The 15,666-nt window shown below is 46.0% G+C and overlaps 1 protein-coding gene across 1 annotated transcript; it reads left to right on the top strand.

Moving 5' to 3' along the window:
* The first annotated feature begins 1,254 nt into the window (after window positions 1–1,254).
* LOC127307511 (basic leucine zipper 19) lies at window positions 1,255–3,600 on the top strand. The gene is made up of 4 exons (XM_051338232.1): window positions 1,255–1,715; window positions 2,377–2,467; window positions 2,800–2,926; window positions 3,216–3,600. Exons 1-4 carry the CDS (start codon window positions 1,378–1,380, stop codon window positions 3,368–3,370), a joined length of 711 nt encoding a protein of 236 aa, XP_051194192.1. The 5' UTR covers window positions 1,255–1,377; the 3' UTR covers window positions 3,371–3,600.
* The last annotated feature ends 12,066 nt before the right edge of the window (window positions 3,601–15,666 follow it).

The following is a 15,666-nucleotide window of genomic DNA, read 5'->3' as shown; positions in this document are numbered from 1 at the left end:
CAGGAGATTCGAGACTCTACAATGCACCAGCTGCTGCAAGATGATCTGGTGGAGCACATATGGAGGCTCCGAGGCAACGCTAACGCCGACGCCAACTAGTCTGTCTTAATTTGTTTGAAAAATTGTGAAATTTGTGTGCTTCATTTGTTTCAGCACTTGTTAAACATTGTACTGTTATCGCCGAATTTGTTTCAGCGATTTTCGTCCTCTTGTTTGCCCAACTTGTTAAATTTTATGTTGAATTTGTTTGAAATATGTCAAATGGTCGAGGTTGGGGGTTTCCTGCCGGGGGGACGGCTGGAACTTCGGCGCTCCCCACGCCAAATCTTCATCCAATCCGGACGAAAATTTCGCCGGATTTGGGCGTGGGGAGCGCCAACGAGTGGGGATGCTCTTAGTCCTGTCGCTGGATCTATATGTGGAAAGAAAAGGCAGAAAAGACCCATATTAACGCAAGATGCACTGAGCTACCAGAAGAAACTGGATCTATAATGTAAATCGATGCCTAATTTGAAGTGCAGGGAATGGCAGATTGGCACCCAGACGGAAGGGGAACAGCATCAACTCTCTCTGGGCCACAGCGGGCAGCACGTGGTTGAACTGCTGGCCCAGCCTGCTGCCGCTGCCAGCTGAATCCTGAAATCCACAAGCAGGGATAACTTCTCCTCCCTGCACTGCAACTCCATGATTAACTAGAGAAGAATATATAAAAACTCATCTCCGATCTACAGTGAGTAGCACTCTCTCACTTAGCTGTTGCTAGCTGTCTCCTCTCCGCCCATCATGTGACCTCCATCCTTGTTCCTACCCAGCTGCTGCTGCTGCCTTTATCCCTTTTTAAAATTTTCAGACATCTCTAACTAACTAACTCACTCATCAGAGTATAGTTGAATGACACCCTTAACATGGCCAGTTACGACTCTATGATACTCTGCAGTGAAATGTCATCTCATTTCTTATCATGAAATACAATCAACAAACCATTTGTATGTGGAGTTAATTAGCAAAGTTGGTGACTTTATGTGGCATTGACATTACTAAGTGAAATTATTGGTATGAACGTACTGCTAGCACAAGCTAACTACCATATCTCTTGGATCTAATCTGATTGATGTGCAGTAATCCTAAACACATGCAGCATGATGCCCCAAATAATGGCCATCAAATCACCAACTTATAGCATGCATCCACACTGCCCCACCGTGCATGTGATGTGCACCTACACACTTGCACGATATATACGAGCATCTCCCCGCCTACACTCTCTCTCTACACTTGTAGCACCGATACACATACATCTATAGCGCATCTATAGCAGCGTTGTGCTAGCTAGCTTGTAGCGGGGAGCAGGAGGAGGAGAACACAGTAGCGCAAGAAATGGCGCACCTGCCGCCGAGGGCGCCGAGCGCGGCGGGGCAGGACTGGTCGTCGGCCGGCGACTTCCTGGGGTTCGCGGCCGCCAGGCGGGGCGCGCACCGCCGCTCGGCCAGCGACTCGGCGGCGTTCCTCGAGGCCGTCCCGATGGACGACGTCCTCAGCGGCGGCGCTGACTTCGACAGGCTCGACGACGAGCAGCTCATGTCCATGTTCTCCGACGTTGACGCGCCGGCCGTGTCGTCCGACGGCGGGGGCTTCATGGACACGGGGGATGCGGAGGAGGGGACCGCCGGCGCGCGCGCCGCGGACGGCTTCGGTGACCCCAAGAGGGTCAAGAGGTCAGTCACATTTGCTACAAGAGTTAATAAATCTTGTTCCTTTTTTTACTAGGGTAAAAAAACAGCACTGTACTAGAAACAAAATTATGCCACCACTGAACATTGTACATCGATTTGGTTGCCGAAATATCCTAATACAGCGGCTATGTAGTACTGTAGTACATTTTTCCTGTATTTCTCTAGAGCCAATTATTTTCTACTACTAGTAAGTTCTTACTATATCAGATTTTTTTTCCCTCGTAAAAAAACAATGTACTTAGAGTGTTCCTGAATCACGAGTAGCTGTTCAAATCTACAACCCCGCATAAAGCTATCAGGGACTCGCAGGGTAACAGTTCAAAGTCGATTTTGTTTAAAATTGCGAAAATTTACTGTAAATGCTTACAAGATGACACTTTTCCCGAAGCACAACTCCTAAAGTGACAGAGAGCACATAAATGTAGGGTAGTCTATTTCGCATCTGACCCCTCAGAGACAAAATAAGCAAACATTTGTAAATCTGCATCTGTAATTTCAGAAGAGGTCTGAATAATTCTCAAATGAGTATGCTCTGTTGTCAAAAGCTTACTGAAATGCGCCTTATTATGATACTGTAAGCACAAGTAACCTGAATATACTACCAAACACCAGGAATCTAATAGCAAATTTGTTGGGTTTTCAGAATTTTGGCGAACAGGCAGTCAGCCCAGAGATCAAGAGTTCGGAAGTTGCACTACATCTCTGAGCTTGAACGCAGCGTCACCGGTCTTCAGGTGATCACTTCACTTCTCTTTCATTCACACAGACCACAACCACAACGAAATACTACAAAAAGATATAAAGGGAGACACCAAAGTTGTCTTGCATACACTGAATAGTGTATACTTCTCCACTTATGTCTGTCCAAATAGATGTTGTCCATTTCCTCACCATGTCTGTCAATCCACACAATTAGTCCCTAATTTTTTATGTGTGAAGAATCAACTATCAATGGAATTCTTGAAGAGCAGAGTATTTGCTATTACTTGAGGCAGTTCAGAAACAACAAAAGGAGAGACTTAACAACTGAGAACCCAATTTTTGACTGGTGGTTTACTTCGTGCAGATGGAGGTTTCAGCACTGTCTCCTCGTGTGGCCTTCCTGGATCACCAGCGGTCATTACTGACCGTCGGCAACAGCCATCTCAGGCAAAGAATTGCCGCCCTCGCACAAGACAAGATCTTCAAAGATGGTATCCTTCCTTCCTGTCCATCTTGGCTACTTTCTTCATTTCTCTACAGCAGATATGAGATCTGAATCTCTGATGCCGTATCCAGTTTGACCCACTAACCAGCAAACTGAACACTTTGGTCAATTCAAAGAAAATGCACAATTCTACTTGCATACAGTTTTTTATGCAAACCAAAGTTACTCCTTAACAAGGAAACCAAAGATTCCTCAAAACAACTTTTTGATTGCCTCTCTAGTTAAGTGTACCATTGAGGCTATTTGCTTAAACTCATCCGAAACATGCAATCCAGCTCATCAAGAGGCGCTCAAGGAGGAGATCGAGAGGCTACGGCAGCTGTACCACCAGCAGCAGATCAAGGCCACAGGCGGTGCCGACATCGCCACATCCGCTTCAATGCAGGCCAAGCAAGAGCTCCTCGTGTGCGAGGGAGCAGCGATGCGATAGCGCGGCGTGTCGTGGCGCAATCAGCTTTTTGTGGTGATTTTTCTTTTTCTTTTGCTGATTCATCGTGTCGAAAGACATGACTGTTAGTAGATTATTTGTGCAGTTCGGTACGTTCATTGTTTACTTTGTATGTGGTTTTCTCACCCCAGCGAAAATTGTGCTGGGATGGGAGTTTGCTGTGGATGTATTGTTTGGACATTTGTGTTGGTAAAGAAGATGTTCTCGCGATAGTTTCTTGCATTTTTGTAGTAGTGTCATAGTGGGGTTTTTGCAAACTGGCACGGGATACAGCAGTAACTGCAGGAGTGTGCATTAGTATGAATGCAGGAGCAAGAGGTGGATCGGGTGGCCATGGAGCGGCGCAACTACGCTTTGCTCCTGCCTGCCCCTAGTATGTCCTACTGTGCATGAATAAGCAGTCCTAGCGTGCATGTTTGTCTTCCAGTTCTCTGTCCTTGTCCACTATTTTTACACTTCTTGTTTTTTGTTCGATTAATTCTAAGTCAAAAAATACCTCGCTGTTTCTCGGGTTCCAATTACTGGGAACGACACTTGCACGCATGATGTATCTAAAAGCATTATGTTCTTGGTCAATTTGTTCATGTGTTTTTTTTCCATTTCTCACATATGTCAACAAATTTGTGATTACTATTGTCATTTCTTGCTTGTTAGTGTCTTAGTTTCCTTTTTGGGTTATTCCTTAGGGCTTCTGGATGTTCTGTTTCTCCAAGATATTTTTGTTATATACTAAAATATAATCAAATAACACCAGTATAAGTCCGAACCTCTCACGTGGGTTCGATGTAGGCCGCATAATATTTTCTAATACTACGTGAGCATGGTCTTTTACTCGAGACTTCTTGCCTCTCATACCATATAGACGTCTACGCTATTGTAGTCTTTAGACGTGGGTTTGATGTAGGCAGTATATTTTGTTTTTTGTTTTTTTGTCTTTTCTTTAATACTGCCTGAATAAGATCTTGAACTAAAACTCTTGGCTCTAATACCATATATAATAGATGAACTAAGCATCTCAATCAGCTGAACTGATGGAAAGAGGTTAGGCAATATATTAATACTTCAACATAAATTTCCTTAGGTAGGGAACAAAATGGTCAAGGACTGAAATGTGCCAGTAGACAATAAAAAAAGGCATAATGTGATATTCATAATGCCTTGAGTATGTACTAAATGATGTTTTTGCGATGTCATGTTCATTCATCCTGATTTAATGATAACCTGACCAAGGTCCAATCCGGAGAAAACAGCAGCTACATGCAATTCGTGTAACTAATCGCCTCTTCAATAATGGGATAGGAAAAAAAAACCTAACTGCATTTTGTTTCTTGTAATCTACCACAACCTCCAAGACTTGTCCTACTTGCTTACCAAAATGATTGGGGGAAGCAAAAGGGCTTTGACTGGGTCTTATGATTTTTACCTCCAAGAATTGTCATATTTCCTTTTTTCCAGTTCTTCCTTCTGCTGATGGAGAACCATATATGGCCTTGTTTTAGGTGCCTAGGTGGTGCTGCATTATCTAGCAGAGGAATGGTGTGATCACAAGCTCTAATTGGTGGCAATCATTGAGCTTTAGCAATGATTTTATGTCAACATATTGCTGTAGGAGGAAATCAATTTCAGCAGGAAATTCTCTGGGTTGAAATTGTTGTTCAGTTGTATCCACCCACTGGTTGGATCAGTGATAAGTTGCAAGACAGATCCTGTAGCTCACTGTGACAACAATTTCTCCATTTCAGTAGCCTGAATTCAGTTGCAGATGGAATAGTGTAACATGCAGGTTTACATGCTTCTTACCATCACTGTCCAGTAAGGCTGCTCTGATCTTATAATCAAAGCCAACAGGACTGTGTTTGGCCAACGAATCATACCAACACTATGTAATGTAATTGTATATTTAGGATTTTGAAGGAATGGCTATAGAGAACCTGAGCAATTGTGAATTTTGTATGAGGAATGTAAGCTCCAAACCAAAGAGTGCCTCCTCCAGCCACCTTACTTGCGTAGCTGCCGTAGCAGTGTCTTGAATTATGTCGCGAGCAGTTTGTAATGCAAACTGTTAGAGGAGCTACCAGTATCCAACAAAGCAGCAGCTTGCTTGCCTCCTATTTGTAACATGACTGAAATGGTGTTAAGCATTTTGTGTCATTTCCTGGAGGGAAATGTGCATGCACCGTGGTTCCTCTTTTCAAGGTGGATCATCAGCTGCTTCTTGTGGTAGTTCTTCTGGACTTTATATTCACTGTTCCATGTCCTCTCTATTAAGCAGATTAATAACTGGAGATTGTTTGCATTTATGACAAGGAAACCAATTATCAGCACAACACCAACATTTCCTAGGTTCTCTATATTTTTCTGAAAAGTTGCTGGTTGTTCGTTTTCAGTATGTTTGTCTCCTGAAAATGTATGTTGGTATGTTGCTGTGGCTTGCTAGAAGATGCACTGAACTGAGAACCAGATTTGCTAGTTGGGTTGATCTGTACACCCACCGTTCTAAAATAAGCTGCTCAAGTTTATCTAGATACACAGCTACATTTAAAAAACGTTGACTAACAGGAAATGAGATCCCGCTCTTGGTTATACGTTGTTAGGTAGGATGAGACCCCTCTAGAATGGTAACCCAGTTTAAGTTCATTCTCCCAGCGAAATTACCGCGGGATGGGGATTCTAGCCTTGCCACTGAGTTAGGACTTAGTTCTCATACGGTTATATTTAGATATATTTTTAGTATGTAGGTATATCCATATTAAAAAAAGTTTATTTTTTATTTTTTGACTGATGCATCCGTACTACCATTAGGGTATTGCGTAGTTGCAGAAGCTAGATGTAATTGGTATCTTCTTGATATCAATATATTTCTTTTATTAAAAAATATTTAAAAAAGTTAAGCAACTTATTAATTGTCATCCAGTAAGCCTCAGTTAGCATAGCAGGACGCAAGGGACACAACTCAAACTTAATAGTAGAACACAAGCGATTCATATAAAATCGCAAGAACCAAGCTTCAGACAGAGTGCTACTTTTTCCTCCTGAACATCAGCCATGAGACTTTGAATTGATTTATGTACTCTGCAACAATCGGATTGTTCTGCTTGAGAAATTGAAGCGCCCAATCAAATTATAAGTACTTCCTCCGTCTTATAAAATTTGTCTAAGATTTGACAACATTTAGATGTATCTACATATTAAATAGTGTCTAGATATTTTCATGTTTTAACAAATTTTAGACAATTGTTGTGAGACAGAGGAAGTACCATATATGGCGAGAAGTGGTTGAGAATTTCTTCACATAACCCAGGTCAGGACACATTCCTCAAAACTGCCGCCGTTCTACCGCTTCCGCGCCACTATAATGGGCCGCCGGTGGGTAATTTATATATCACCGGCGCCCTTTTATAGTGGTGCGCTGGCAGTAGGGGGTCAGATTTTTAAACTGACCCAGACCTGGACCACCCCATGGGCCAAAGGGGGCCGGCGGGGCCAAGTGGAAGAGAAGCGAACTCCCTTAATTAGGCATTTCATAGATAGAGAATGACGGGCAAAAAGAGAGACCGACTCCGGATCAATGCTGATTGATGACTGAATAAATAGCCGGAAGCAACAACTCCGCGCAAGAGAAAGAGCGGATCCAACTAAGGAAATGCAACACATGTAATGTCGGAGCTAATCATGCAAAGCTAGCGTAGCGCCAACGGTCTAAGTGAATGAATTCGGAAGAACGAAGAAGTAAGGAACCGAGACGACTCTTTGTTGAACAATTTCATAAGCACATCTTCCCCTCCACACCGATCACGAGTTTTTTTATTCCTCTCGTACATGGTCACCACCCCCTTAATGATAGATTTTGAAAAAGATTTTTCATGTCATTTCATTTTGTTTCCCTTTCCTCCCCAAGCTTTTCCTCGAAATGATAAAGAATCTAGTACACTCGAATTGTATTATTTCAATGCTTATTGTTTGCCAAAAATCCTACTTGTATAGGGGATGGGGAGGTAATGTGGGGGGTTGGGGGGGGGGGGGGGGGCGGGTTGGCCAGCCTCATCACCACCTCCTCCCCCCTTTTGTCCCACATTGCCAAGCCAAGTACCCTTGTCCCCCAATTCCCCCTCTATAGTTTTTTTCTTCGCGCGATTCCCCGAAAAACTGCACAGGGAGCGAGACAACCCCACACAGTATGCGAGAGAACTGCTGGGATCTAGATCCAGAAGTTCTACTTCCACAATGATGCAGCCCGACCTACGGTCTTCGCTTCATCATGCACGTCAACGTCAAGAACCACACTCAAGGCCGAGGTCACGGAGGCATGGAAGAGAAGAAGGAAGAAGAGCGTCCGAGGTCGTCAAGAAGAGAAGGCGCCTGCCACAAGTCAACTCGGGCCAAGGCCCATGTATCCCCTTGTATGCCTAAACTACCCCTCCTTAGTGGCTCCCTATATATAGGCTCCCACCTCCCCCTTCATTAGGTTAGAGTTGAACTAGAATTTGCCTCATGCCTCCACCATCCCTTTGGGATTAGGGAAACCCCCTCCTTAGATTACCCAAATCTATTGTACAAGGCACTCCTTATATGATTAGTCTCTCACACTTGTGATTCTACCATCGGTCTCTCACTCGTGTGATTCTACCGATCGTATACCGATCTTCCTCTCGGGTATTCTACCGCGTGTCTTTCTCTTGAGAGATTCTATCGGGATAATGGTTCGGGCTATCGGGAGTAAACCGAAATTGTATCGGGTTGGTGTGCGTTTGCTTGTGTTCATCGCCGTGTTCTTCGTGTTCTTCCTCTCCCCCGCCTTTCCCTCGGTCAATTCGTGAGATTGGGCAACCCACGTGGCCTTAGGCTCCATTATATGGTATCAGAGCAAAGGTTGCCACGAATTTGACCCTCGAATCTCTCCAATTTCGCCCAAAATTTTTCCCAAAAAATAGCTCGAAATTTGATCTCCGGATTTGTTGCGTTTTTTGTGGTTTTGATCCACAGATCTGATGTTATAGTGGTTGATCTATGTTTCCTCCAATTTTCGTGATCTAATTCTTCATATTTCTCTCGAATCGGAGCAATTGTTGACCCTATTTTCGTGGCTGTTCATCCCGTGTTCATCGTCTTCCTCAAGGACTGCAGCCCCGCCCCTGGCTCCCTTCCCGCCAGCTCGACCCGTGCTCGCGCCGCTAGGCCCGCAGGCAACCACGCCCCGAGCTCCATCTCCTCCGCCGGCCGCACGCCACCAGCCGCCGTCGCTCCCAGCTCCCTGCGCACCCACCACGCCGCCGCCTGGGCCGACCACCTCGCCGCCAGCCCACACTCAAGGCCGAGGTTACGGAGGCATGAAAGAGAAGAAGGAAGAAGATGCGTCCGAGGTCGCCAAGAAGAAGAAGTCGCATGAAGCATCACCTCCGGGCCGGATTGTCCACCCCCATCAAGGCCGGACAATCCGCCCTCCCCATGCACTTCCAACACTTGGGCCTAGCCCATGTAACCTCCCTCTATGCTATTTGTATGCCTAAACTACCCGTCCTTAGTGGCTCCCTATATATAGGCTCCCACCTCCCCCTTCATTACGTTAGAGTTGAACTTGAGAGAACCTAGGCTTATACCTCCACCATCCTTTTGGCATCATATGGTATCAGAGCAAAGGTTGCCACGAAATTGACCTCCAAATCCACTGATTTTCGTCCAAAACCACTGATTTTCGTCCAAAAAAAATTTTAAAAAAAATTGCCCCCAAAAATAGCTCGAAATTTGATCTGCGAATTTGTTGAGTTTTTTGTGGTTTTGATCCCCAGATCTGTGTTCTTAGTGGTTGATCTACAACTTCTTCAATTTTCGCTCTCTAATTCCTCCAATTTCTACTCGAATCTGAGCATTTTTGCTTCCATTTTCGTCCGTGTTCATCGCTGTTCATCGGAGTTCTTCCCCAATTCGAGCTGGTCAACGCCTAGACCTCTCCGGGCTACCGGTCGCCTCCGAACAGCACCACCAGCCACTGCCCCGCTCGCGGCCGCCCACCCACCCGCTCCCGCCAGCTTCCATCACCGTGCGTCCCAGTCAGGCCCGCCCATCACCACCTCCGCTCGCCGCACGCTACGTCGCTACTGCCGCACCCAGCGCCCGACCGCCACCATCCTGCTTGAGCGCATGCTCCACCACAGCTTCAGAGCCCCACGCCTCGGCCCACCTCACCCGTGCCTCCGCTCACACAGCAGCATCGCCACCACATCGTCGGCTGCTCGCACGCAGGCCCCACCAGCCGCCTCGCCCTGGCCCAGCAAGCCCACGCGGCCGCCGCCAGCCAGCCACGCCTTGGCCCGCCCCGACGGCTGCTGCTGCGCACGCGCTAGCACGCCAGCGCGCTCAACGCCGCCAGCAATCGCTTGCTCCTGCCGCCGGCCGGGCAAAGCAGCAGCGCCCACCAACCTCCGCGCGCCCTTGCCTCGCTCCACTTCAGCCAGCCTCGCCCAAGGCCACCACCCAGCCAGCTCCCGCCCGCTTGAAACCTGCCATTTTCTTCATCCGTTCAAGAAGCTCCACATCGCTGCTCAATCCCCCGCAATTCGCGCATCAATTTTCCTGGCCGGCTGACATCAGCTTCTAAGCGGTACCACCACCGTACCGGCCTTGCTACCGCCCGCGTTCCTACTCCCGTGATACTTTGCCGTTTTAACCGGTACCTCGGCCGGTACTACCGACCAGCAAATTTCTGTCCAATTTTGACTTCACTTTTTCTCCAAATTTTGACAACTTTTCGTCGCTCGTTTGACTCCAAATTTTAACAACATCCTCCAAATATTCTACATAGTCCATCTCTAATTTTTGACGATTTTTGGAGCCCAACTTTTGACCGCTCGTTTTGATCCAACTTTTCGGGCATTGACATAATTTGCTATGTTTCCGTTTTGGAGTGCATTTGGTCCGTGAGAAACGCTTCCACGCCTACATCAACACCGCGACAACGGCATCGGCACCCCGGATTCCGGCGCATCTTCGACACCATCGTCATCACCATCATCGCAATTTTATGTGCTTGACACCGCCTAACGTCAATAGGTATAACTTGCCTCCCTACCCCTTGTAGCCCCTTTCTTCCTTACATATCCCATTGAGAGTGGCTTTCCAAGCGTTGTGAATCATTGCACAAGTGTCACGACCGTGAGAGGGCTCCGAAGCAAGCTCGGTGAGAAAGATACACAAAACAAGAAAAGTATGACATATACATAGAGAAAAAAAAGCTTCTAAGCATAGAGAAAAAAAAAGAGAAAAAGAAGAGAAAAAGAAAAAGAAATAGAAATAGAGTGTGTGTCCACCGATACAAAGGAGAAGTGCAAAGCTTGTAAGCACTAAGAGAGAAAAGAGAAGAGTGACATCTTGTGCAAATCTTGTTGCTTCTCTAATATGCAACCGAGCTACCGTCTCTCTTGTGTTGGCGTGACACCGAGCATATAGTCTTCGGTAGGACCATCTTTGTTACTTGCTCACTTCATTGGTCGCGCTAACCCCATTGTTCTTCTTGTGTGTGTTTCCGTGTTTTCTTAACATAGATCACCACTTTTGACATTTGACTTTGGATCTTACCCACATTTGACAATAGACTTTTCCGTTGATCTTTTTCGTTTGCTATCAAACCTTACCCACCACATATAGTGTTTCTTAGCCTTTTGCGTGTGCTTTGAGTGTGTGTGAGTAACCCCGATACATTTTGGCTTTGTTCTTGACTTGAACCATTTTTCTGATACTTTCTTGAAAGGTGGGATACTTGTGTAGTTTTCCTTCCACCATACATATACACCTATCCTTGTGAGATATACATGATGACCCCACAAGAACAAGTCGAGATGAGAGCATACTTCGCCGAGCTAGATGCTCGAGAAGCCCAAATGACACCCAAAGAAAAATCCGAGTGCAACGCATACTTCAAACACCCTGAGAGCAAGAGTGATACACCCCATGAGTCGAGTGAGGATGTTTCGATTTCTAACAACTTAACCTCTACTCCTCTTGTGTTGTCTTCCTCTTTGCTAGGTTGCTCGGACATCGACGACATCATTGCCATGGAGATGAGGGACTCCACTATATGTGAGATGAGCGACTCCACTATATGTGAGCTTGATGAGTGCCTCCACTTCGAGAGCATGAGTGATACACCAAGTGAGATGAGTGTGGTAGTTGATAGGTCAAGTGAGACCATTTCGAATTCTAAAAACTTACCCTCTACCTCTAGTGTGTTTTCTTGTGTCTCATTAGGTACCATGGATGACGAGACGCCGATCATGGAGAAGATGTACATGGTGCATGAAGATGATGCTATCACACCATGCTTGCTTGAAGATGAACATGGAGGCCACATCGAGCCTACCTCTTCCACAACACCTACCTCATATGAGCGGAACTACAAAGGTACATATACGGGTGTTGATGATGCCATGATCCCACTAGTGGACATGAAGATTTGTGAGTACTTGCATGAGTTGGATGATCCTATTGCCATGTCATATGCTTCGTTCTTATTCCGATGTGATGCTTTGCTTGATAACATTGTTGATCATGTGGAATTAGTTGCTTATGATAATATGTCCATGCCATGCAATGAGAGTTTCACTTTCTCTCCTATTGCTTGCAACTTATCGAACAATTTCTCTTTCCCATGTGTTGATTGCAATGAGGACATTGATGCTTGTGTTGTGACAACCTTGTCGAACAATTGCTCTTTCCCTAGGTTTGTCGACAACAATGATGAAACTTTGAACATGTTTTGCTCACAATGCTTGCAATATTCTCCCATTAATGCATCCAAAATATTGAACACTTGCTCTTTCAAATGCTTGGTTTGCAATTATGTTAATGTGCTTGTTAGTGAGATTGCCCCCATAACTCTCTTAATTTTTGGAGACTTTGCATATATCCATGTTGAGCATGTTCCCATGTTTACCCCGCATATTCACCATATCTATTATGATGCATTTCTTAACGCTAATGGTGATGTGCAAAAGAAATGGAACATCATGATGGATGATGTGTTCATATACCATGCACACACGTTGTTCTTGTTGTCTAACATGTGTGTAGGTACCCAAACTCCAATGTCAACCTCGATTGAGCACGAGTTGACAAAAAGAGCTATTGAGAGCATGATACAAGTGAGCTCGAATGAGTGGTTTTGCCCGCACACTTCCACTACACAAGATCTCTCAATGAGAGCACACCGACACTTTGATAAGGTGACCTCCTTCTACTTGGGCCCTCTTGCTAAATCCATTAAACTTTGGCTACGCTTTGATTGCTCCTTTGCTTTTCTTGTGCTATTGATAGGGCTTTTGACAAGTGAAGGGACATTCAAGCGTTGGTGTCATCTACCTCCTCTACACATTCATGAAGATTCATCGTCGAGGACGACTCTTTTTCAAGTGGGGGGAGATGATGCAGCCCGACCTACGGTCTTCGCTTCATCATGCGCGTCAACGTCAAGAACCACACTCAAGGCCGAGGTCACGGAGGCATGGAAGAGAAGAAGGAAGAAGAGCGTCTGAGGTCGTCAAGAAGAGAAGGCGCCTGCCACAAGTCAATTCGGGCCAAGGCCCATGTATCCCCTTGTATGCCTAAACTACCCCTCCTTCGTGGCTCCCTATATATAGGCTCCCACCTCCCCCTTCATTAGGTTAGAGTTGAACTAGAATTTGGCTCATGCCTCCACCATCCCTTTGGGATTAGGGAAACCCCCTCCTTAGATTACCCAAATCTATTGTACAAGGCACTCCTTATATGATTAGTCTCTCACACTTGTGATTCTACCATCGGTCTCTCACTCGTGTGATTCTACCGATCGTATACCGATCTTCCTCTCGGGGATTCTACCGCGTGTCTTTCTCTTGAGAGATTCTATCGGGATAGTGGTTCGGGCTATCGGGAGTAAACTGAAATTGTATCGGGTTGGTGTGCGTTTGCTTGTGTTCATCGTGTTCATCACCGTGTTCTTCCTCTCCCCAGCCTTTCCCTCGGTCAATTCGTGAGATCGGGCAACCCACGTGGCCTTAGGCTTCATTACACAACTTCGCTGGATCAGAGCCGGGACGTCATTGAGCACTGTACGTGTGTGATACCTATGAGGTGCGACACTTGTGGCACTCTACATTGTACGAGAGGACATCAACACGACCCTGAGGTCGGCGTCGAGTACGACTACATCAATAGGTTCTGGCGGAACGTTAACCGCTTTCAGTATACGAAGGTACGTCACCAAAATCATCTCCGTTACCCATTACACCTAGATAGATCATGGGCAATCGGAGACATGCTACTTATAATTTTTTTCTGCTACGAATCCCCAATACTTACCGCTGTTCTAGAGGGGGTATAGCATGGCGACCCTTGTCTGCAGATGCCAGCATTGCCACTGCCGTCGCCATCGCCGCCAGTGCACTGGTGGCTTCCCAAGGAGGGGGCATCACACTTCTCGTATTCATGAGCGTCTTCTTCTGGGCTAGAACGCTCCATGATGTTGCACGCACGCTCCCCCCTCCCACACCGCGCCCAACCGCGAGGTGAAGGAGGAGTTTGCGACACCTATGACGAGGCGTAACCCCTCGCGCGGCATACTCCTCCTTGCGCCTCCATAATCGACGTCCGGTGGCAGTGCCCTGCACAACCCGATGTCGGAGCCGAAGCTCCACGGAGGAGGACAACGACAGGTCAAACATGGTCGCGTACCTCCGCCAACACCGAAGATCCCAAGGACATGCTGGGCTAGAACGCGACGTGGATGACCTCACTGAATGACTACAAGGCCTGGAAGGGGAACATCAAAGATGTCATTGCGGCGTAGATTTGTGACTCCGGCAAGCCCATCATCGACCTCATGGACAATGATGATAGTGCTGGACCAGCGGCACCGTGAAGGACAAGCATGCCGACCTTCATGGGAAGAACAACGTTAGCAACGATGACTACCGGTACTTCGATTACTACTACCGTGGCGGGGGCCATTAGATTTAGGTTAATTTTATTTGAATTTTACGAAACCTTAATATAACCAATTTGAATAAAATTTTATTTTTTTGTTTTAATTTAATTATTTGTATTTTTCGTTGGTGGTTGCGATTGGAAATAGACTCCCGGCCCCAAAATAATACTTCGTACGATGCAACGACGTTGCCTGGGAGATCGATTCGATGTTCTGCCTAACATCCTTTTGAGCATCTCCACCGGTGCGTCCTATAATGACCCCAATAGTGATTTGGTGGTCCGACGCTCTTTTAGCCTTTTAGGTAACACCGACGGCGTCTCAAAAGTAACTGTCCAGTTTTGGAATCCAATATAATCGCTGTCAACCTCATGTTGACCCCTTCGTGCGGGTGCCGAAAGCACGCCGGCGCCTCACGCCATGTTGGATAGAGACATTAACCTCTGACACGCGTTGCTAGATCATTAGAGCATCTCTAACAGAGCCCGTAAAAACGCGAGCCGAAAAACCCGAGTTCAGTGCACCGAACTCGTGTTTACGGGCCGGAAAATGGCAGGTGCAGAACAGAGCCCGTAACGAAAACTGAAAAACAGAACATTTTACATCTGTTCTGCGCATGCGGGTTCCGAACCCGTAAAAGCAGTGTTTTTCATATGCAACACATAGAACAATGTATCTTCATTAATCAAATAATCATCCAAATTATTACAACACATAAATAATTGTCTGAACCAAATTATTACAACAGTTCTGGGGAAACTGGACAAATGTAAAATGTCTCAACCAAATTACAACAACTTCGCGAAAATTGGACAAATGCACAAATGTCTCAACAATGATACATGTGACAAGCAAATTAATGGAATGGTAGGATCAAAGGCGACGGCCATGTCGCTGCCAGTGGTGCATCTTCAGATCATAGACGAGCTGGGCATGGGTAGTGGAATTCTCAATCTGCCGATGTGCCTCAAGGAAAGCTTCAATGCGATCCGGATTGCGTTGGGGTTCCACTCGGGTGCCAACATTGTCATAGAAGCAGGGCAAGCTCAAGTCTCTTTCATCCTCGATGATCATGTTGTGAAGAATCACACAACATGTCATGATGTTGACAAGGGTTTTCTTGTCCCAAAATCTGGCTGGGCCACGAACAATGGCAAACCTTGCTTGAAAAACACCAAAAGCTCTCTCAATGTCCTTGCGAGCTGCTTCTTGAGCCTTGGCAAATTCAGCTTCTATTCTATCTTGGGGATCCTTGACAGACTTAACAAAAGTTGCCCAATCCGGATAGATGCCATCGGCTAGGTAATAGCCCATTGTGTATTCA

This window comes from Lolium perenne, chromosome 6, assembly GCF_019359855.2.
Source record: "Lolium perenne isolate Kyuss_39 chromosome 6, Kyuss_2.0, whole genome shotgun sequence".
NCBI lineage: Eukaryota > Viridiplantae > Streptophyta > Magnoliopsida > Poales > Poaceae > Lolium > Lolium perenne.
Note: the sequence above shows the minus strand (reverse complement) of the source record. Positions and strands in the feature narration are given on the sequence as shown.